At 44.8% G+C, this 24,621-nt stretch overlaps 1 protein-coding gene and 1 long non-coding RNA gene across 2 annotated transcripts in view; both read left to right on the top strand.

The window, feature by feature from the left end:
• LOC140213008 (uncharacterized) overlaps nt 1-24,621 on the top strand; it is a 133,512-nt gene that overhangs the window by 26,396 nt on the left and 82,495 nt on the right. The window lies entirely within an intron of this gene.
• On the top strand, nt 5,672-8,060 carry LOC129381086 (uncharacterized). The gene is made up of 2 exons (XM_055063618.1): nt 5,672-5,708; nt 7,586-8,060. The coding sequence occupies exons 1-2, from the start codon at nt 5,697-5,699 to the stop codon at nt 7,937-7,939; spliced, it is 366 nt and encodes a 121-aa protein (XP_054919593.1). The 5' UTR covers nt 5,672-5,696; the 3' UTR covers nt 7,940-8,060.

Genomic DNA, 24,621 nt, shown 5'->3' with positions numbered 1-24,621 from the left:
CCCCGGATCCGGATGGCATCAGAAATAAACTTTTGCGAAACCTGGACGATGATGCCATAGACATAATCACGGTCGAAATTAATAGTCACTGGAGATCCGGCACCGTCCCACCGGAATGGAGGGATGCCAAGGTGACGTTTATACCGAAACCCGGCAAACCACTCACAAAGGAGAACCTCAGGCCCATATCACTTACATCTTGTATTGGCAAGGTAGCCGAACATGCTATTCATAACAGGATATTAGAACACATAGAAAACCAGGAGCTTTTCAGGCACAATCTCATAAACTTTCGGAAAGCATTATCCACACAGGACGCCATGCTCATGATCAAACGGGCTATTATTGACGACCCTAGCAGGGACGTAAAGGGCCTCATGGGTCTGGATCTTATCAAAGCATTTGATACGGTGGCACATAAACATATCGTACATGAAATCTCAACCTTGAACCTGGGAAGCAATTTTTACAATTATGTGAGGTCATTTCTAGCTAATCGGACAGCTAAGGTCAAACTCGGTATAGTCACAGGCGGTCCTTACAATTTAGGCAACAACGGCACACCACAAGGTTCAGCATTGTACCCACTCCTCTTAACATTGCCATGCACAGGCTCTCGGAGGAATTGTCCAAAATCCCAAGCTTGGGGCATGTCATATACGCTCACGATATCACAGTGTGGGTCCCCAGGGGTCACTCGCAGCACTAGAGCAGACACTACAGGCAGCCATAGACACCACAGAATCCTTCCTTAAGGGCACCGGACTCAGGCTATCACCTAGTAAATCTGAGCTGCTGCTCTTTAGACAGGGGAGACAAGGTGTTAGAAACCTTGCGCCTTTAGAAACTCTGCCAATTAAAATCACAGACAACACAGGACGGGTCAAACCCAGAGTAGAGACAATTAAAATTGGGGGTCTTCTCATTGACGCAAGGAGCTGTAATGCTACGGCCCTGAAGCGTCTCACAAGTCAGGCCAACAGTACTTTAAGGCTCCTGGGCAGGGTCTCAAATCAAAATGCAGGCCTGAAGGAGGACAATCTCATCAGAGCATATCAGGCATTTTTCATTAGTCATGTGACGTACATTGCATCATACCTGAACTGAGGGAAAGGAGAGAAGGCTAAGCTCAACGCACTTATACGCTCGGGACTCAAAAGGGCTTTTGGACTCCTGCACGGAACGAGTACCGAACTCCTCAGCAAGTTAGGACTTCATAACACTATAGATGAGGTCATTGAGGCACATTCGATGTCAGAAATTTCAAGACTCTCCAACACTAAGCCAGGGTGCAAAATTCTAGATGAAGTCGGAATACTGCTTAGAGGAGGAGACGTCTCTAAGTTCAAGATACCCAAGGAGGTGGAGACACAATTAGTTGTAGACCCCATACCTAGAAATATTCATCCTGTCCACAACAAGGGCAGAAGGGACGCCAGGGCCAAATGCATTCTGGGTAAACTGCACCAACAACAAAGCTCAGCTCCTTTTGTCGATGCAACAAGTTATGGATCGGGCAACCGCTACGCTATTGCCGTGGTCGATGAGAGCGGTAAATTAATAAGCGCGGCGTCACTAAGAACGAGCTCCACTCATGCCACCGAAGAAGCAAGCATAGCACTTGCAATTACAATGAGGAGAGGCTCCACGATTTTCTCCGATTCCCATACAGCTATTAGGAATTACTCAGCCGGCTTCGTCTCAATAGAAGCACACAAGTTACTTATATACAGTCTTAATACTCATAATTACGAGCAACCGGATAGCTCACACCTAGTCTGGTTTCCGGCTCATCAGGGCCACTCGGTCAGCCCCAATGGCTGCAATCCTAACGAGCAAGCTCACTCTGCTGTGCGAGATCTCACATGCCGCGCATCAGATCAGGAACTGCTCCAGGATGACTGCGGCTCCTACAAAGACCCACTTACTACTTTTCACGAGATCACCTCACACTATAGGGACGGCAGGAGGTATTTTCCTCCCCCCAATCAGAAGCTAAACCGAGCTCAGGCAGTCACATTAAGAATGATTCAAACTAAATCTTATCCCACACCTTTTGTGCTTAACAAAATTGACCAGAACTTTCCCGCGGAATGTAAAAGTTGTGGACACACTCCGTGTCTATTTGATCATATGTTCTGGCTGTGCCCCAACCAAAGGGCTTCGGATCTCAACAGTGAGGAGGACTGGAGTCAGCTCATATCCTGCGAAATCTTCCAAGATCCACTCCTGGCCGTCCGGAGAGCTCCCGGCATAGGGAAAGCCTTTGGCCTACCGGTGCCTACGTGGGCGGAGCCACCGACCTAGCCTGGGGGCTTGTGCCCTCGGGCCCTAGTTTCTCTGGACCCCTCTTGCCATACCATGCCATTGATGATCTAACCAGTTATTTATATAATTCCAAGTGTTTTATTAACGCCGATGATACGACAATTGTAACATCTGCCGTAAACCCAATTCAACTTTTAGATCAAATAAACTACACGGCACGCCGGCTGGAAAAGCGGGGTCATCAAAATTATATAGGCATAAACCCTGCAAAGTCTCAGTTTATAGTTTTCCATTCTCCTCAAAGATCTATGGCAGCTAATTTACACATATGAATAAGCAACGCTGAAATTAGGCAAATAGGTTGGGCAATGTTCCGAGGAGTCATTGTAGATTCCAATCTAAAATTTGGCGCTCATATTGATTCAGTTAAGAAAATTGGCTGCGGCCTAAGATATTTAATTAAAACTCCTTCATCTCTCACTTTACCACGCTTTCATCCACACACATTATATATTGCATTACTGCTTGGGGAAATACCTATTATGCTCACATGTCTTGCTCGGTTAGTATCCTAAAACGGGCGTTGAAAATTATAACGTTTACATCCCCTCTTTCATCATCCATCATCCAAAGCCCCTATTTCTAAAATTGGGTGTACTTCCTGTTCGTTTCACATATGAAGCTAGTCGGATGGTCCTGTTGTATAACGTCATCGATCCTCAAGTTTCCATCGATGCTTTTCCAGTTCACCGATTCAATAATAAAAATCCAAATAGGATCTTTGTCAAATAACTTTCTCCTACCAAAAGTGGCTACAAATTACGGTAAACAAGCTGCCTGTTTTAGTGCTATTTTCATTTGGAACAATCTAAATCCTGATTTAAAAATGTTGCCGTTGAGCCATTTTAGATCGCCTTTGAAAACGCATTTGCTTTCGTCACTTTAATCAGTCTATTACTCAATTTTGCGTTGTCTCCATTGATGTTTTTCTATGTTCATTTTAATCATTTATTATATTTTCGTCAATTCATTCCTGTGCTTATTGAAATTATTTTAACCAATTTTAATAGGAAGCCCTCCCACAGTTCTTACTTTTGTGCCTTCTCCTGAAAATGTATCGCCTTCATGTATGTATTGTATATTGCACTTATGGTTATACACTTGAAACTTGAAAGCTATACGCGCTACAGTTGAAGACAGATGCGATTAGATGCACCAAACAATTCACGGAGGTCTAAAGTATTTCGATGAACAATAAATCCGAATGTTTCCCCCATTGGAATACGACCACCGTGCCACGGCAATCGAACATCGTGTTCACCAGCACAACGCCAAAGCTACTGAGCCACCGTGACGGGTAAGCAGATACTCTAGTTCGGATAAAGAACAAAGAGTAGTTAAGGGCCTTAAGAACTACGTTTGTACGTATAGCAGCAAATGAAAACAAGGCTTTATTGATCAGAATGAAAAGAACTCGTAATTGTCATAGCATTGGCACCCGCGCAGCGGGGAGGCAGGTAGCGTTTTCTGATAGGGTGGGGAGATCAGCGTCACTGACAAACAATTTAATTTTCGTTTTTGTTCAGGGCTACCCACAGACAAAATACTGCGTGCCATAGTACCTACGACGATTTTTGTGAAGTTGTTGTTGGGCAAGATATGAATGTCGGGCTTCAATTTTGCAAATGCAATATTGCCGCTAAATTTGGTAATGAAAGCTTTATTATAAAAATATTTTTTGTTACTTGTGACGTGAGTCGTGTTTTCCACGATGCCGCATTTGTATTGGCTGCCAAGCCTTACAGTCTGACAGAAGATGTGCACATGGGTTTATCACACGTTATCAGTGTAGCACCCTGTGTTATTTGGCGCAGGAAAAACAGCGTGTATATTTGCTGCATTCGCGATCTCTGGGAAAGAAAGCGAAGGAGAGGGGGACCTGGGGAACGTGCGCGGTATCCAAGGCGGCTGTACTGGTGCTGAAACCCGGAAATTGTCGATATCCTCGCTTTCCTCGACTACATCAGGGGGGGGGGGGAGGGGTGACAGAAGACCTATGGGCCCCGGGTGCCAGACGACCTAGCTACGCCACTGGTTAAGGCAGAAAGTTGGGCTGGCTGCTTGGTTGAATTGCGTGACATATCGTATCTGCTCAGCTAAAGACGGAACGCAACAATATAAAGTACTGGTGCCCGTCTTTTCTACTTCATATTGTGTTCTGTGTTTCGCGCTGCAATTATGGTAAACAAAGGAGCACGTGGAGCACGCGGGCTTATTAGACTAACTATGGACGTCAAGAGAAGGGAAGCGCAGTCGCGGATGCAGAGGATCACGGTAAATGAAGAGATTAAAAAATTTGCAGGAACAAAACGACATTGGCTGAGACAATGCAGGGGCAATTGAAGATCAATGGGAGAAGCATTCAGGATCAGTGAACTTAATCTTCGTATACATGAACTCGACGGGAGCGAGTCGAGTCAGAAGTCGAGTTGACCCAGACTGTTGGGGCAAGCCAACCCACTCTTTGCTGGCCTCACATCGATGCTTGCTTGACCTGATTTCGTGTAATAATGGCGACGCAGTTATACATGAAGACGAAGAAGTAGAAGGAAGAACACAAACACACGCGTAAGAGAGGGACAGATAGATAAAACAGTAAGCCTTGCATCAGCCGCAAAGTAATCTAGAATCATGCACCATAGTACCCCTTTAGTGCATTGTGCTGATTTAGGACATCAAATTCCGACAATCATCCGAAAGCCTTGTGGCTACGGTTGCTTTCGACTTACCAGAATAATGCGGGAGCTCGGAGATCACTGACAATGAATGAGCGAATAAGAGGACCGCCCCTGAAGCAGAAATGGCCAAGCGCCGGCACATGCAGGTGATCTCGACAAGCCACTTTGCATCGGAAGATCTTTGCATCGAGATAAGTCTCCCTCTCCGCTTGTTCGATGTCACTGCAGTCATTCATCTGACACCGCCCGCGACCCTGCATCGGGCGCAGCAGTGGCGGCCCGTTACAATATATCTCTTACGCTTGCGCGTAACCGGGGAGCATAACCTGTGCGTTGCGGCCGCGCGGGTCAATTATATGAGCGGCGGTTGGCAGTCAGACTGCGTCGCACGAGCACTGCAGTTCCCGAGGCTGTTCCGCAATCCGGGGGACAGGAGAAGGCGAAAGAGGGGTGCGTGCGTAAGAAAACCAAGAGAAATAGAGCGCATTACAGGCCTTCTTTTCGATCGTCCAAGCTCTTACCCTCTCTCAAAGAGAACGCGGCATTCAAAGTTATAGCGACGCCGCGCCCACCGTAAGCGGATTGGCGATAACAGAAGCGTGTCAGAAAACTGGACGACATTTGGCTATAAAAGCGGGAAGCCGGATAGCAGTGAGTTCAGTAGCAGCGAACAAAGAGCACAGCAGCACCATGAACGCACTCGTAAGTACACAGCATAAGCGTGCAGCTCTCACCAAATACAGTATAACAGTGCGGATCGAACACCGGACACTTGTGCTTCTTGACTTCAAAAAGCACAGCCGCAGTAGAGAAAGCAGATAGAGAGAGCCGTATTTGCTTTAAAGGAAGCTCCCAACACACGCTGAACAGTTGCGGAGTTTCACGAACTTCATGCTCCGCATTTCATTACTAAACGAATAACGCATGCGCAGCTTTCCGTACTGTAGATGAGACGCGTGCCTTTCGGAACGGGTTAGGAGAATTAAATGACAGGCCCTTTATAGGAGGCGAGATTCTGGGACCGTGGCCTCATACGTCTGCGATGTAAAACGTTCACGAAATTGTTGCGGTCTTTCTTGATATTCCCCAGTCTATGTGACCGCTTGTGACAGACTGAACGATGAAGGTTTGTGTGTGTGTACGGCGTGAGCTTTTCTTAACGCCTTCTACTCAAATTTTAGTCCCCTTTCCCTCTAGCCAAAGATCAGGGTGGCCAACCGGGGTTCAGCCTGGTTATCCTCTCTGCCTTTCCCTTCTTCACCTGTTTCTCGCCCTCTTCAATTTATATGCGCACACTGGTGAAGGGGAAGGAAGTAAACTTGCGTTCCTTTAAAGAAATGTTTGCAATGTAGAAGATATATCAAGTATGGGAAAAGCAGCAGCGGTACCGCTTTACAGAACCTCAATGTCAAGCGGCTGACCCTCGTGCTTGCGAACCAATACTATCATTCACATATTTAATTCACATTGGCTTAGAGGTGACCGTTCCTCGTTTGAGCGACTTTTCCTTGTCGCCCCGCACGTTTACCGCACCATTCTAACATAAGTCATTTAGAGCTTCTAAATGTTACACTTCTCTATTGTGACCCGTACGTTTGAATATGTGCTGATAGTAAGATACAAAAATCGAAGTATTTGTCCAGCACCTCAGTTTTATCGCACGTCTAAAGCTGTTTTAAATTTATTAAACGCATATAATAAATAATGTTCAAGTTCGGTAAAAAAACATAGATGCAACAGTTTTAGAGACTTCGTCAGTCTCTTTAAAGTGTGTGATAAGATATAAAAGAAAAAAGAAAGCATTTAGCGTAGAATGCCCGTTCATAACAGCAATAATAACAGGCACATCATCGATGAATACAGCGGTAAAGAATTCCATTAGTGTTTCTGTTACCCTATCGAAGGTCCCCAATGTTCCTAGCTGAAAAGACAGCTTCCATGTGACGCAGTTTCGACAGCTACTGTACTTTCAGTATGACGTGCGTCTTCGCTCCAGCCGCCAAGACGGGTCTGTTTAAATTCTCAAAAACAAGACTTTAGCGAATCTGATGAACAAATATATGGGGGTGCATGTCAATCAATCAATCAATCAATCAATCAATCAATCAATCAATCAATCAATCAATCAATCAATCAATCAATCAATCAATCAATCAATCAATCAATCAACATCATACTTTCAACGACACCGAAACTTTCAACAACTGTTCACCGGCTATGACAACCTGCTGTTGGGCCCAACGTACGGGGTTCGATTGCCAGCCGCAGTCCGGCGTGATCAGTGCACTGAAGTTATAGTTTTGAGATGTTATTTGAAGCCTGAATGAAAGGGTTCATCCCAAAGTGGTAGCCGGCTTAAGGTTCTCGCCATATCATCATGGTGATTTGCTTCCAGGTTTCATTTCATGTTGGATTGATCCCGCAACCGACGCACAGTCCCATGATCATCCGCGGGTTGTGAAGGATATGATACAGTTATTGCCAAGTGTCTAGGAGAGAAATGTGTAAATAACGGGGGCGTACTGGAAAGAACTTGTGAAAAATAGATGAATAACACATTAAATTTGGTTTTGTTCCAGGAATTCCTCGCAATCATTGTAGTCGTAGCCACGGCCGTGAATGCCGGCTTCATTGGCGGCTACGGAGGCTACGGTGGTTACGGTGGTGGCTACGGTTACGGCGGTTACGGAGGCTACGGCCTTGGACATGGGTACGGAGGCTATGGCGGAGGCTACGGCCATGGACTTGGATATGGAGGCTATGGAGGATTTGGAGGTTACGGCCTCGGATTCGGCAAGGTCATCAGAATTGGCTACGGAGGATACGGTGGATATGGCGGCTACGGAGGCTACGGTGGATACGGAGGTTATGGCGGCTATGGAGGCTATGGAGGCTATGGCGGCTATGGCGGCGGTTATGGAAAGTACTGGTAGATACAACTTCGCAGCATTGTAACCATGCCACCTTTAACTGGACATCTCATGTACACATCATCACACTAAATTGACCAAAAACGAAGGAAATGATGCAATAAATTACATTTTGAGTGAAGCATTCGAACCATCTTTTTTCATTCGTTGTGAGAGCATTTGACGCTCAAGCTTTCACTGGTATCGCCCCTCCGGACTGCATGTCCAAAGGCCTCCATGTCGGTGTGTTAAAAAATGCGCTCAAAAATTCTTTAAAATGGGAAAGATGAGATAATTAAGCTGTTTCCTCAGGTAACATTTTAGCAACAAGGCATACATTTTAAAATGATGCGAGATACTAAGTAGAAAAGGGATGATAAAAATTATACTATTAACTTATTAACTTAAAGAAACAGAGGATCCATTTTATTGTACTTGAAACTCATCATCCGGGACGTACAAAAAGGGGACATTGCTTTCTGCAGCGCGAGTTTTTCAGATCAATTTCATCCCAAATACTGAAATGTTCGATGAAAAAGTAAATTATTCAAATGACCGCAAGTACTTGTCTAATTTCCACCTTGACTCATTTTAAGTTATATGCATCTGTGATAAAAGCAATGTCGAAGAAACAGCTTAATTATTGCTCCTTCGCTATTTTGAAGAAACTTCGGTCGCGTTTACCGAAACCCCTTCTATACAAGCCCACGGAGGTTTTCCGTCTTTCCAGTAATAGATCTCGAGAAACAAAATGATAAAAAGAGCATTTTTATGTCATGCACACTTCATGTAGGCGTGCAAGAACTTCATTTCAGCGATACGTCCCATCATATCGGTTCCTGGGGGTAGCAACTTCAAGGTGAGTAAGACAGTTCCTGAAAACGGATCGATACGCTGAGTAGTTCACATAGCAAGGTTTAAAAGCTGCTACGCCCCATTGCGACTGGCTGTTGCTGGTGCGAACGAAGGTGGCAGGTCCCCAGGACGCGGGCGACCGCCTTTATGGCAGCCGAAAGCGACTTGTGGCGGATTTACTGCGAGCGTTCGAAAACTGCCACCGCAGCCTCTGCTTCTCGACGCGTGCAGGTTATAATTCGACACTCCCTGTCAGTGAAAGAAATCAAGTGAAGAACAGGCGGCTGTGACGTGTCACCTATGAGGTAAAGGAGTAGGATGGCTAAAACACTCAAGCACGTGGCCAATGGGTTAATTCACAGCTGCGATTCAAGACTCGCTCTGCGTAAGATATAGCTAATTTAATATATATATATATATATATATATATATATATATATATATATATATATATATATATATATATATACAGCTGAAACAAATTTGGAGGACGCTTAAGCTTCACCTTTAGGAATGGAACGCGATAGCATTCAAAGATCCCTGACTGCTTCTCACGCTTCCCGGCAACTGCAGCGTATGTAACCGTAATGTTCACCGGAAAACGCTGGCGGGGAAAGCTATGCACGAAGACGGGTTTTCTGGTAGAAACGCGGCCTCTTGCGTGGGCCGCGATGCGGCGGAGGCCAGCGCCATCTGGAGATATTGTAAGGAACCGGGCGCGCTGCTCCGTGGCCTCCAAGATATTCGCACGCAGGCGCGAGCAAATTTCGGACGCCGTGGCTGGTCTAGGAATGGTGAGAACGCTGCGAAATGGGTTTGCTTGAGTTTTCGTGTAACAGAATTATGTTTTCTCGTATATTCAAATTACAAACCGACTCTATCAATTCTGTAGGTTGTGTGTAAGCTGTACTTTACGATTTTTTTACGTATTTTAACTTGAGCTATTGAAGTAGTTCAATAACTTTTTTGCGCCACATAGAGGACCGGGGTGGTTCGAATATCTCTTTGCCGAAACGACGTCCGACGGTGGGTGCTGGACGCCGACGTCTGATTTTCAGCGACACGGGGCTCTTAATGCTATCGCGTTAACGTACGTATGTCTATCGAATTTTCGGGAAGAGATGTCTAGGAACAAACCAACGCCTGCCGTTCAGGCGCTTACATGAGAAATTTGCAACTTTCGAAGAGCTTCCAGAAATCACTACTTGGGAGATTCTGCCCATCGGATAAAGTGAGCCATCCTGCAATGGCGTTCCCTCAATTTAAAGTTCGAGCAGTACATACGTGCGTTGCTCCGCTGACTGCAGCGGGATAGCACTACATTTGATACGATGTGCAAGTATAGGTATGTCGGAGACATTGAAACGCACTAAATAATCGAATACGTCTTATTTTTTTATATTTTAGCCCAAGCTTTCTTTGCCACTAGCCCGCCGTTTAGTGTCGGTTGGTTTCTCGGCGGATTTATTTATTTATTTATTTATTTATTTATTTATTTATTTATTTATTTGAAGTACCTTACAGGCCCGTAGGGCATTGTGTAAGGGGTGGGGTGAAAAATCCCAACAGTGCGTACGCAACCACATGAAAAAGAAAAAAGTACAATACATGGTAAATAAAATTTGTGCACATATCAGTAAAGAAGAAGAGACTAAGCAATACTGAAATAACGAGAAGAAATATGGTACATAGTTTAGAGCGCACGATAACATAAAAAGCGCATGACGCATGAATAAGTGCGCAACTCGTCAAGCTTGTTATAGCAAATGTAAAAAAAGGGGGAAACGTAATGCTTAACTTCAAAATATGCACTGAAAACATGAATATGAAAAATGAATAAACATAAACTGAAACATGAATATGAAACATACTAAACGACGGCTTCAGTGAAATGTGTAATAGGTTGGTGATGGAACGTATCAGGATTAGACAGAGATGCGATGCTGTCTGGTAGATTATTCGATAATCTGATGACTCGTGGAAGTGCTGATGAATTAAAAACTAAAGTGTCACCAACACCATGTAAGACTGAAGAAGATACTAAAAGAACAAAGTAAAACAAATAAGACATTGAAAGATTTGGCTTCTAACTTGAAGCAAGTGGAAAAAATAGGAGCCGGCATACAAACAAGAATGACGGCCATTGAGGATGAGCGATCTCGATTGAGACAATGCGAACAAAAAATATAGGAATGTGAAAGTTGTTGCAAAAGCATGAACAAACAAATGCATGAACTCGTTATTAAAGTGGATGATATGGAGAATAGAAGTCGCCGAAATAACTTAGTAATTTATGGCGTTACTGAGGACTCAGAAAAGGAGGCGAGAACACTAGAAAACAAAATAAAAGAAGGTATATTCAAGGATATACTCGGCCTTGAAGTTAAATCTATTGGAAGAATTCATAGGATTGGCAATCGTTACGGTCAGCGCCCACGTCCAATCATTCTTCGACTTTTCGATTGCAGGAAAAAAACCAAAATTCTTTCTTACTGTAACAAACTCAAGGACACACAGATATCAGTATCAGAAGATTTCTCAAAAAGAATAAGAGACATCCGATCTAACCTGTGGCTTTCAACGGCAGTTGAATGGGCAAACGGTACAAAAGCCTCACTATCATTTGATAAACAAAGACTAAACAGATGCATTATTTACACGTGGGATTCCGATAAACGCACCAAAGTAGAAATAACAAGAAACGTTGCACCTACCTTAAGTGATTCCCACACCTCGTCATCGGCACAGGGTAACACGAAAGAACGCAGAAAGAAATGACAAGGTAACAAGACAAGGGATTTATGCACCGCTTTCGATATTGTGTCTGAATGCTCGAAGTGTCATTAATAAAATAGATAAATTAGAAGAGATAATCATACTGTATAGTCCGGATATTGTAATAATTACCGAAACATGGCTACATGCCCATATACATGATACTGAAATTGCGCCTGCCTCATATTCATTGATACGCACAGATCGTGACGGCCGCGGAGGCGGCGTAGCTATTATGATAAAAAGCAGTGTAACATTTCACGAGGAGCCTGGAATAGTTAACCATGAAAGTGCTTGGTGCACAATTCAGTTTGATAACACGTCATTGTTAATAGGTGCTATTTACAGACACCCTGGAGCGCCTGAGAAATACCTTTTGAAAGTGCATGATTACCTACCCAGCAAAATTAATAACCGTACAAAGCTGTTATTAACTATCGGCAACATAGATGCAAAAAACTGTGAGCGCCTGTTTGACATAATGTTTAGTTTTTCTTTATCACAGATTGTTAAAGAACCTACGCGTGTCCAAGAAAATGCCTGTTCAGTACTTGATCTTGCTTTAGTATCGCAGTCGATAACTCCACATATACGCGTTGAAGAAGGGATTTCAGATCATAAGATGTTGGTTCTAACATTTTTTACTCTGCGTATGAGCGCTGGGTGTAAGACCAAACCATCTCAAATAGCTTTCAAAGACTATAGCCGAGCTAATGATGAGAGTGTTATTGACTACTTAGAGGAAACATTGGATGGTTTCTCAGCTGAATCCTGCGGAGGCGTTAATGGCCTTTGGATAAAACTAAAAGAGGCTATAATGCATTGCGAAAATAATTTCATACGTACAAAATTCAAAAGAACTGAGCGGAAAACACCGTCGATCACGCGGAGCATAATTCACCTAAAACGAAAACTAAGAAGACGTCGAAGAAAAAGGATAAATTCTGCGGAGATAATAGAGCTCGCATGCAAATTGAAATTAGAAATAAAAGCTGCAAAAGACGATTTCTTTTCAAATAAATTAACAAATTTCATAAGGAATCAACCGCAAAAGTTTTGGCGCTACTTGTCGAAGTCAGAAAGCGTGAGCAGTAAAATAGAAGTGGCAGGTTTGGTCATAGAAGACATGCGCGTTGTAGAAAATACATTTAACACCTATTTCCAATCCGTTTTCACCGTGACAGCCGCTGACACCCGGATGGGCGGAGTTGTGATAACAGAGTCGGGCATTTTAAACTTGCTTTTGGAATTAGACACCAAGAAGGCGCCGGGGCCCGATAATATATCAAATATATTTTGAAACGATACGCGCAGCAGCTGTCTCCCTTTTTGCAGATTATATTTTCTGAATCGCTGAGTACAGCCTCTTTTCCAAAGGATTGGCTATGTGCCAAAGTAATCCCCATTCATAAAGAAGACAATAAATTACACGTGGAAACATATAGACCAATGTCACTAACAAGTTGCTGCTGTAAATTAATGGAACACATAGTAAGTAAAGCCGTCATGACATACTTAGAAGAAAATAACGTATTATATCCTAAGCAACACGGTTTTAGAAAAGGCTTGTCAACTATAACACAATTATTAGAAAAAAAACATGACTTCGCATCAATAATTAACTCCAAATTCCAAGTTGATGTTATTTTTATTGATTTTTCGAAGGCTTATGAGCGCGTCGTGGACTGTAAACTAATCGAGAAAATAAAGTCTATCGGAATTGAACACAATGTAGTAGAACGGATAGTAGCCTATCTGTGAAACCGAACTCAATATGCTACCATAAATAATTATGACTCGGACCAACTCGAAGTTTATGCAGGGCTACCACAGGGGTCTGTATTGGGGCCATTATTATTTCTCATATACGTTAACGACATCGCTGATTGTGCAGAAAATGGAGAAAAATTGCGGCTCTTCGCCGATGACTTGGTAATTTATACAAGCGTGCAAGGAATCGAGGACCAGCTTAGACTAAATACTACACTAAGCAATATAGCCCGCTGGTGTGACATGTGGGGAATGGAAATTAATCTTAAGAAAACACAGTATATGACCATAATTGATAGAAAGTCGATCTTTAGGTTCAATTATACATTAATGGGCAACGATTTAATACAAACTGACACAGTAAAATATTTAGGCATAACCTTTACAAGCGCGTTAAAATGGAATACCCATATCGATAATACATGTACGAAGGCCTTCCGAACACTCGGTTTCTTGCGAAGAAAATTAACTGCCGCACCAACCTATGTGAAACTAATAGCATATAAAACTTTAGTAAGGCCAATTTTTGAGTATGATAGCGTAGTGTGGAACCTGCACCAGAGAGGCCTCTCACAAAAATGAGAAAGTATTCAAAATAAAGCGTTGCGATTTATATACCATAAGTATTCTCGACACGAAAGCGTAAGTGCTCTTAGAAGCCATGCAGCACTGCCTACCCTTGTTTGTTGGCGTCGTGTGGCTGTCATGAAATTTCTTTTTATGCTATGTAATGAGAACATTAATATAGATAAGCGAGATTACGTGCAGCCACCACACCGACACTCCAATAGAACCTGTCATAATAAACACATCAGGCAGTATCCGACACAGTGCGACACGTTTAGATATTCATATTTCCCATGGGCAATCGAAATCTGGAATTCGTTGCCAAAGGAAATTGTAGAATCAGATTCTGTGGATGGCTTTGTCGCAAAATTGGAGCCATATTTTGGTTGTTCATGAAAGTATTTGAGTGCGTAATTTAAAGGTAATGCGTTGGTTGAGTGATTGGACACTAGTGCACGTGTGATTGCATACTACCTTATGATTTCAAATGTAAATATTGCAATGTGCTGAATAGTGGTGTTTTATAGATCCACGATAACTACAAGAATGTTATACGACTAATATTGCAATTGGTTTGAGCACCTTCTGTTATTCCTTGATTCATGAGAAACAAGGAAGTGTCTTGTGTTGAATGCCAGTTATGTTGTATGGCAGTTTTCTTTTGCTCTCTATATTTTTCTTGTTTCCTTTTTTTTCCCTGTTTTTCCCATGCTCATGTGTATTTTTACAATCCACTCCCTCTTTGGGCCTGTGCAAAGCCCTACAGTATTGTTAAATAAATAAAATAAAATGACTGTGCAAGCTTTTGGACGTGCGGCATGGGACATCGAGGTGAAAGGAACATGATCTATTGGAGTGTACATACTTGTGAAATGCTGTTAGTAGGGCGATGTCACGGCGTGTGCCTAAAGATTGGAGAAAAGGAACAGTTTTAATCTGAGTGACGCTTGAATGGCAGTTACAGTTTCTTTAGATGAATCTTGCGGCCCTATTTTGGATGGATTCTAAAGTGGTGACCATATTGTTATGGTAAGGAGACCAAATGGAGGAAGCAAACTCAAGTTGATGGCGAACAAAAGTAAGGTAGGCTAGTTTGCGAATATTAGCAGGGGAACTTCTGAGGTTACGGCGTAGGTACCCTAAAGACTTAGAGGCGACGGCACATATGGATGTGATAGGAAATGACCATGAAAGACCTGATGAAAGGTTAACACCGAGATATTTGTGATCGGAGACGTGAGACAGTAATTCATCTTGAATATGGTATGCATAACTAGAATTGTTATGTTTGCGGCTGAATGAGATCACTTTGCATTTCGTTGAGTTAAGGGTAATCAACCATGTTTTGCACCACTCTTTGATAAGATGAAGATCGGATTGGAGTGCCAGATGGTCATTAGCAGAGTTAATGGGGCGGTAGATGACACAATCATGCGCGAAAATCCGCATACAGGGAGAAATGTTATTATAAATATTTTTTGAGGCCAGGCTTTTTTTCTAAACGGGGTCGACCGTAGCGAAAAGGGTAGAGCTGTTGGTCCACGCGCCGGTTGGTGGCATAGACGCAAATTAAAGAAAACAAGAAAGAAAAGTCCACCTAAGAAACAGTAGGTTCTGGCGACGACAGATCAACCCACAAAGGGATGAGAAATGCATTGTGCATTTCTTCACAAATCTCCTAAAATAGCGCGTCGAACTATGGGTGCAGGTCACGCAACTCTGACATCCCTGGCGACTCACCGCTTCTCGTGTTTCACACATTTGCAATATTTTCTGGGTATCTTGTGCTTTTTCTGTCCATCTATACTGTGGCGTGTTTTGGCATAGCGCCACCCTTCTACCATTAATACTGGGACTGCCCCAACCACCTGCCCTGGAAGGCGTCCGGCTTTGCCCTGGAAGGTCTTAGGCTTTGCCCACTGAAATAGCTCATTAATTTCAACAGGCAACAAAGGCAATGGCAAGCCGCAAATGCGCAGTAGTAGAGAAGCGCTCTAATTTTCAAATGTTTTCGTTTGCAGTAAACCACAATTTTAGCGATCAATTTTTTTGTGTAGTAAAAGAGAAATTATTCATACATGCGCTTGAGACACGACACGCGTTTATCTTGTTCGAGGAGATAAATACGGACGTACCATGTATACTCTCAACGCACGCGAAAGCAAACGATTATCCCTCAGCAAAGCCGGCTTCAGACATACGAGACGGAAAGTGTCTTGGTGCATCTGACTATCAGCTGCTACGTCAGGTGCGAAATCGTCTGCGGCCGATCCCTATACCATGCATCTACTTGGCGCAGCTTAGCTGTAGCGCGCACACACTCTCAAGCTGCCACGTCGTTAGCGGTAGCAATATGGGCAGGGCCATGCTAAAACACTCTTTTAGTGTTGGGATGCAGACAATCACGTCATTTTAAGTGAGAGCCACGTTTGAGCCGGTTCATTTAGAATTTAGGCCTCGTTGGTGGGACTGGCATGGTCAGCATTTACCGCGAGAAATTTGAAGCAGGGGCAGTAAGCAGGGCACACACACATAAGCTAACACACTCTTCCTCTCACAAGCTAATATGAGTAAAGCAGAGCATGTCCACAAATGCATAGGCAATAAGAGAATACCTGTGAAAAGGCACGATTGCGGCTTGGCTGCCGAGTATCGCGGTCATTGCGCGTGCACCACCGGGCCTCAATCCGACAGAATAGCAATGCCGAGAAGAGGGGCAAAACAACTCGAGATCAATGAAAAAAAAAAACACAGCGTCAATGAGATGTCTCGGGCAGGGGCCTTTTATTAGTTTCAGGCATTCGTTCTGCTTGCGTCACGAAACCGCCGGTGCTGCTTTCTCCGAAAAGTCAGAAAAGAAAACGAAAAAAAAAAAGCCCCAAGGAAAACGCATTCGAAATGGGTCGGAACCGAAACACAAACTTCTGCGACCCGAGCGCCAGAGAAAGAATGATAACTTCGCTCGATCTCGCAAAGCAATTGCCTCGCGGCGCTTGAGTGTCGCTACCGAGAAATCTGCTCACTACTCGGACACCTCATTCAAATTGTCACTTTTCTGTGGCAGCATAACATAAAGCAAGTTTCACCGGTTGCCAATTTAACTGGATCGCAGCAAAGCCGTGAAGGAAGCGTTTATGAAGTCGAGGCGACTGCAAATTTAATGTAAGTTGGTGCCTTCTTTTTGACATGGAATCCGATGTTCGAAGCGGGACAACATATATAACCTGGCATGTATTTTAACGTGATATCACACGCGTAAAATGCTACAAAACGTAATACTTAGTACGGCGGCAGAAAGCCTTAAAGCGCAAGTAAAAGCATAGCCCAGCTAAGGCACTAGCTTACGCTTGCAGCACCATTCGGGACTCTGGTGCACTGTGATCAGAGATATGAATGAATGAATGAATGAATGAATAAGCCCTTATTGAAACAGTGAGTTGTCACTCGAGGGTCCATTCCAAGAACCCTCAGGCCTGGACCGTCCGCCGGGCCCGGGCGACGAGTTGGCGCTGGTCGACCAGGTCCGGCTTGGAGATCGCAGCCTTTTACGTTTCAGTGAAGAGATTTGGGTATGCCTCTGCTGCTGCTGGTTGGTTGGATAGATGTAATAGAATTAAGATAGAACTTACCTTTAAATCAGTTTTTATTCTTTGTTACGGACGTTAGACTACGCGAAAGAACCCTTCAGTGGGGTTCCTGAACTATGGACTTATCATTAGAGGCAGTGAACGCTCAACAATGTATCTAGTGCTCTAAATGTTTGAAGCTTGATCTAGCTGAATAAGGATGTAGTAGCTCGGGTGCACTCTCTTCCCTTCCGTCATTACTACGCCGTATCTGCACCGGCCAAAGACTCCGTCGACAGCCCGAAGAGTCTGTGTGTCAGCCGGTGGACAGTGTGCGCCAGCGGCCGCCGACGCTGTAATGCGACGAAGCCCGCCGGCGATATCAAGTTGGCCTAGCAGGTCCAGCACACCGGCCCACAAAAAACTCCCAGCAGGGCACTGCAGGAGAGGGCAGAACGCACCAAAGTAAGGAGTTAATGCACGATTACTGTTAGGCAGGATAACAAAATCGGCCTGTCCTCCCCCTCCCCCACCGCTCCTGCTTCTACGCGCGTGTATGTACAGAGCGCTGTAAGCGCTTTCCCGCTACCACCGAGCCGTGAGTCACCGCAGTTTCAGGAGAACACGAGCCTTTGGCATCACGAGGCACACGAAGAAGTCGGTGTGCTGTTTTGTTATCCGCGCACGTTCAGAGTCAACAGGCGTAATGTTGCCTCAATTCTGCATTGAAACCTGGCTTTAATTCTGATTGTGCTTTGCACTAAGCTAGTGCTGCTGACTTTCCATTACTTACCGCGCCTTAAAGAAAAAATCGGAGGGAGCCTTCTCGGCTAAGTGATCGTCCTTTTGATACAAACAGTTACTGTGTTCACTAAGATGCGGATATGATTTAGGCAATGCAGCTCGTGTTCCGGCAACTTCTGTTTGCAAAATTTCATAAATATAATACTTTAAAAATTATACCACTCCGATGTCTTGTTCACCCCCGAGAGAGAATACTTCGAGGAGGCAACCATATTAAATGTTTCCGCTACGAACAAAGCTGGTCCTATAGATTTGCCGTCATACATGCTTGTAGTATTTGAATAAGCCCACTCAAATTAAATCGCTGCTTTTGAGCATGGATCCCAATGATTTATCCTGATGAACTACAATGAATGACTTCATACGGGATTAGGATTTTATACTCAAAGCTAGATGTTATTTTGATTTACATAATCTGGGTACTCTATGCTACGCATTCATTCATAACCATCTAAACTATTGTACAACTTCCTAGGGTCGAACCTATCATTCACATCTTTCTTCCTTACAACATGTCAAAAATCAAGCCATCCGTATTATGACTATTGGAGTAATCACCGATCACATGTTAATGCACTGTATAGCGATATTGACACGCTTCGCATTACTGATGGTGCGAAATTTAATGTTTACATATTTGGGTATCGAGCAATTGAATACCATCACCTCGTAAAATTTGTTTTGATGCAAGAACTTACCAATACAAATATTACATGTTTTTCTCTAAGCAACAAATTTTTACTTCCAAAATCCACACTAAGGTACACAGAGTTGATTTTGTTTTAATTAAATTGTGGAATTCCTTACCTTATAATATTAGAACTGCAGTTTCTGTGTCAACATTTGAACGTTTGCTTCATGATTTTATTTGTAACCAATTAAACAATTTGACTAACGAAATAACCTGACCTTTATCGTTTTATGCTGAATAATGACTATTTATGTAGGACTAGAATTATTGAACAACTTAAATGATTGTACTTGTTTAATTATTTTATTAGTGATTGTGTCACAGCTGGTACTTCAGTGTAACAATGTTTCTTCTTATTATTTTTAAACAGGGGATAGCTTATTCAACTCTTAGGTCTGCCATTACTAAGTCATGTCCGCACAATATGCAACAAAGTTTTTCACAACAGATAGAAGTGCTTGGAAAGGCTAGCTATCCTATGCATTTATTATCACTAACCTGCAAAAAACTTTTAAAATGGGTAAAAAGCCCCGGTGGGTGCTGCTTGAGCAGGTATCTTTGAATCAACAGACGAGCATCGTCACGCCTGCACAAAATTTCCGGGCAGTCACATTCGTTGTGGGCACAAGAGGAAGCTAGTTGATCGGCCTCTTAGTTTCCAGTTATACCTACGGGCGAGGTTATCCTCCGGCCAACGAGGTATACTCCGAGTTGTAATTCTGCTGGCAGACTCACGATGCTACGCACAACTGGGCGATCAGCGTTGTTTCTGTGTAGTATGCTGAGCGCGGGAGCCCGTACTTTAGAGCAGCATGAATCGCTGCCAGCTCCGCAGTTGTTGATGAAACTGCATGCAGGAAACACCCGTCGGATGTCAGTTGAAGGGCAGAAGAAAGCTGCAGAGGCGTTTTGGTCATCCCTGTGTACAAATGCGTCCGTAAATAATTTAACATAATCTATAAATATTTCGAATAAGTGTGCATCTCTGGAATTTCAAGAGAAACGGAGAATATACATTTGCTGAGACCTTCCACAGGTGTAACTGAAGTAGCACCTTGAGAACTGCCTGCAATGGTTTTAAACAACGCCGCCGTTTTCCCCATGCGAGAAAGTGGGCGCTGAATCAGCTGATTAGCAAGTGCTTGGCCATCCGATGCGCGATGTAGACGCTCGATGTGACGTAGAGCTCTGTGGTCCGCTTGCAGACTGTTAAGCTAGAAGTCAAATGTAAACCCCCAGAAGCCCCTAGAATCACCTATATGTTCGATATACGAACGCCCATCGTTGGTGCGGGGATGTCGGGAGACTGGAATAACATCTGACAGCGAGCTGGTTAGTTCGTTCATTCCGCGACGTGACCAGAAGATCTCTAAATACCTAAGTACCACGCACACGAAGGGAGACATGGACATACGAAAGCAATACTCTAAAGTGGCTTAAGAATCACGTTAAATATAAGACTACGAGGAAAGGAAAACATCACTTATGAAAAAAGCAACTAGAAAGAATAAACAATGCGAAAGAAAGTAACGAAAGCACTAAACCCCCGTACCCACGAGCCTAAGCCGAGCGTTCCGACTAATATTCCGCTCTTGTGCTCTTTGTGTGGGTTTCATTTACGTTACTGCGGCTTCCTCCTGTTTCAACTAGCCTGCATGCAATCCCTGATAAACTAGCTTGGTTATCGGGTTACCTGTATGTCAGGCCACAGTCTCTTTCTTTTAACTACGTAAAATAACGTTTACTTCAGACAACTGCGGGGTTTGTAGTGGGATAATATGGGTTTCTTGTGGAACCACTTTTGCTTGCTGTTTATGATAATGGTGCTGTTAAGGTAACGAAAGTTACTGCGGTAAAACTACGACCACACGCCCATGTTTATGTTTTTACTCGAACGTTGCTAGTGATCATTACAGTGTCAACAAAATTTTTTTTTGTCTCTATGTTCTGCAAAAGGATCGAAACTTGGCAGATCATTAATCGTGAAAAATACTGGTAATAAGGTTTGCTAACAAAACAAGAAAATAAACTTTAATTTAGTTATGCCAATGAAGAAAGCCCTTTGTTCCATGCCACAGAAATTAAATATCTTTGTGAGACTTTTACTAACAGTGTCGAGTGGCGGACATGTGAACCCGGGGCCCTATAACGTAAAACTATTCTAATATGCTTTTATTCCAAAGTCCTGAGGTCAAATTTTCGTAACCGCTTACGCAAGCATAGGGCGGTGACTCGCAGAGTTGTCTAAAGAACCAATCAAACGCTCTCCTCGATTGTAGGAGGTCACTTTTGTTTCCTTTAAAAACCTATAACATTGCCTACACTGCGCGGCTTGTCTTATCTAATTGGTTGACAAGAGGCAAGGTGCACGTTCAAGTGGAGAGGGATTCGAGGGGGCCGATCCAGTGCACTGAAAATAGATAACCGGATGAAGAGGGTGGTGCCGGCGTCTTCGATTTGTCCGCTTTCCGTTACTTAGTTGCGGTGGCTGGTCGAAAATCGCGGTGGCATGCAACGGAAGGTTAAGAATAACGCTAAAACGGATCCTCAGCAAAGAAGAGTTGGCATAGCGAGGTCGTAAACGTGCCGAGAATGCTCGAAAACGTTAGCCGGTGGCGCAAAAAGCTTTATTGTAGGCCAATAAACCCATGCTCTCCGTCAGGCACGAACAGCCAGTGCCTGAGCGATCGGCGGCAGCAATCTTTTATTCCTTTCGGAATGGGGCAGCCTGTGGCTATTCAGAAAAAAATTCAGTTTTGTTCGCCATATTAATGCATCCTTAACGCGTACACGTCACTCTGGGCGCTATAACATAAAGCTATTCCAAACTTTTCTATTCCAATTCTGCAATCATCCCTCCGCCATTGGCCAACAACTTTTTTTAACCACCCCCACTTTGCCTGCCTGTCAAGCGACGTCACAAAAACCGATGTGTTATGATGTGAACACACTGATTATGCATGACTGCAAAGAACAAAAGAAAAATAGTCATTTCTGATTCGACGCCTTTTCGCCATTCGACCTCGGCTATTGGTCAAAAGTTTTCGGGCTGCACACACTTCACCTGCCTGTCACGCGACGTCCCAAACGGCGGAAACTCACCGCGGTAAAGTGACGTGTAGGCGTTAAAGATGCATTAATATCCCGAACAAAACTGAATTTTTCTCTGGATAGCCGCAGGCTGTCTAGTGAGTGAGTGAGTGAGTGAGTGAGTGAGTGAAGTAACTTTATTTCAGTCCAGAGAAGACGCAGGGGAGACCCCGCGCCACCCGGCTAGTCCCACGTAGGGACCGCCAAGCCAAGCTTGACGGCCCGATCGTGGGCACTCTGGACGGCCAGGGTTTGATCGTTGAGTTCGGGGCTGCCCAAGAGCGCAGCCCACCTATCCTCGCTGAAGGAGGAGCCGATGGCTTCACACTCCCACAACACATGGTCCAATGTTGCCCTTAGTCCACAGGCAGGGCAGTCCGCACTGGGATATCTTTCAGGGTATATGGCATGAAGAACCGCGAGGTTAGGGTACACACGGGCTTGTAGAAGTCGAACGGTAACCGCCCGCGCCCTGCATAAGGTGGGGTGCGGGAGGGGGAATACCCGTTTTGACAGATGGTAGTGTGTGGTGATTTCATTAAACATGAGCAAGGGTTCCCCGCGGGGCAGGGGGACTGCTGAGGTGGCGCGGTCAGTGAGTCCTCGCGCGGCCTCGTGTGCGCCCTCGTTAGGGTTAGAGGGAGAACCCTCAATCGACGCCAAGTGAGCGGGAAACCAAATGAGAGAATGCGGAGAGATACTTTTGGCGCTTTGGAGAATGCGGAGGGCCTGGGGGGAGACCATACCAGTTTGGTAGGCCTTAATGGCTGTCTTGGAGTCATTATATATTGCCTCTTTGCGACCATCGAGCACAGCCAGCGCGATTGCAACCTGTTCGGCTACCACGGGCCTCGAAGTGCGTACCGTAGCGCATCAAGTGAGCCTTGAATTGGAGTCTACGATGGAGACGGCGAATGCCTCTTGTTGGACATGCCTCTTGTTCCACGAAGCTTGCCTCAATATGGTTATTGCGGACATGCTCGAGTAGAGCTGTACCCCTGGCTGGCCCGTCGTCTGCCGACGTTATTTGCGGGGTGAATATTGCGCGGAAGGGGCGCGATATGCAGTTGAGACCTGACGTCGCTGGGAATCCGTACAGTGCCGGGGCACTGATCTACAGGATTGAGGCACATCTCGTCGAGTATCTTGCGGCCCGTCGGGGTGCCGGATAGCCTGAGCAGCTGTGAGTGCTCTTGTGCCTCGATAATTTCTTCGAACGTGTTGTGGACTCCGAGCTTCAACAGGTTTTCGGTGTGCGGGCTTGCAGGTAAGCCGAGGGCAAGCTTAAAGACGTTTCTGATGAGTGAATTGAGCTTGTTCCTCTCTGCAACATGCCAATTGTGCATGGTCGCCGAGTATGAAAGGTGGCAGAGAACAAAAGCATGTATAATGCGGATGAGATTGCCTTCCTTGATTCCCCGGTACCTGTTGGCGATCCTCCGAATGAGGCCGAGAGCACTCTCCGTCTTGGCAGTGATCTTTCTGAGTGCTGTTCCAGTGGCACCGTTAGATTCGATATACATCCCCAATATTCGGAGCGAGTCCACTCTGGGCACCGGAGACCCGTCACCAGTGAAAAGCCGTATTTCGCTTTCGGACGCCGGTTTCTGGTTCTTTTCTTGTAGAGAAGTAGCTCAGATTTCGATGGAGAACATCTGAGCCCAGTGGGGCGGAGGAAGCGCTCGGTCGCATCGATGGCGCTCTGCATGGTGGCTTCAGCTTGGCCGTCGCTCCCGCCGACGCACCAGATGGTGATGTCATCTGCGTAGATGGTATGGTTGATTCCTTGAATCTTCGCGAGCTCCTTAGAAAGCCCGATGATTGCGATGTTAAATAATGTTGGACAGATGACTGAGCCCTGAGGCGTGCCGCGTGAACCGAGGGTGATCTCTTGCGAAAGGTATCCTTCGATCTTGAGCTTGGCAGTTCTCTGGCTAAGGAAGGATTGGACGAAGTTGTAGGCCCTCTTCCCGAGCCCGAGGCCGGCAATAGACTGGAGAAGGAACTCGTGTGAGATATTGTCGAACGCCTTCTGCAGGTCTAATCCAAGGATGGCTCTGGCATCTCCCGTGCTCGGGTCGATGATCTGATGCTTCATCAGCTTCATGGCGTCCTGTGTCGAGAGGCCGGCTCGAAAACCAATCATATTGTGGGTGTACATGTCATTGGCCTCGATGTGTACCTTGAGCCGGTTGAGCAGGGCATGCTCAGCAACCTTACCGACACGGGACGTCAGGGAAATTGTTCGTAGATTCTCTATTCCTGGTGCTTTACAGGGTTTGGGGATGAGTACCATGCAGGCCGCCTTCCACTGTGTAGGGACCTGTCCACTGCGCCAGACTTCATTAATCCTTTCAGTGAGGAAGTCGATCGACTCATCATCGAGATTCCTCAGCATCCTGTTAGTGACGCCATCTGGGCCAGGGGCAGATTTGACGTTGAGTGAGAAGAGGACATCTCGGATCTCGGCCGCGGTAAAGTCTTGGTCCAACTCCGGCACCGCACACCCCGCGTAGTCCGGGAACTGGGTAGGGGCAGAGTTATCCGCGACTGGCAGGTACTTGTCTATGAGCCTGTCGACAATCAAC

The sequence above is a fragment of the Dermacentor andersoni genome, chromosome 1, assembly GCF_023375885.2.
Source record: "Dermacentor andersoni chromosome 1, qqDerAnde1_hic_scaffold, whole genome shotgun sequence".
Lineage (NCBI taxonomy): Eukaryota > Metazoa > Arthropoda > Arachnida > Ixodida > Ixodidae > Dermacentor > Dermacentor andersoni.
Note: the sequence above shows the minus strand (reverse complement) of the source record. Positions and strands in the feature narration are given on the sequence as shown.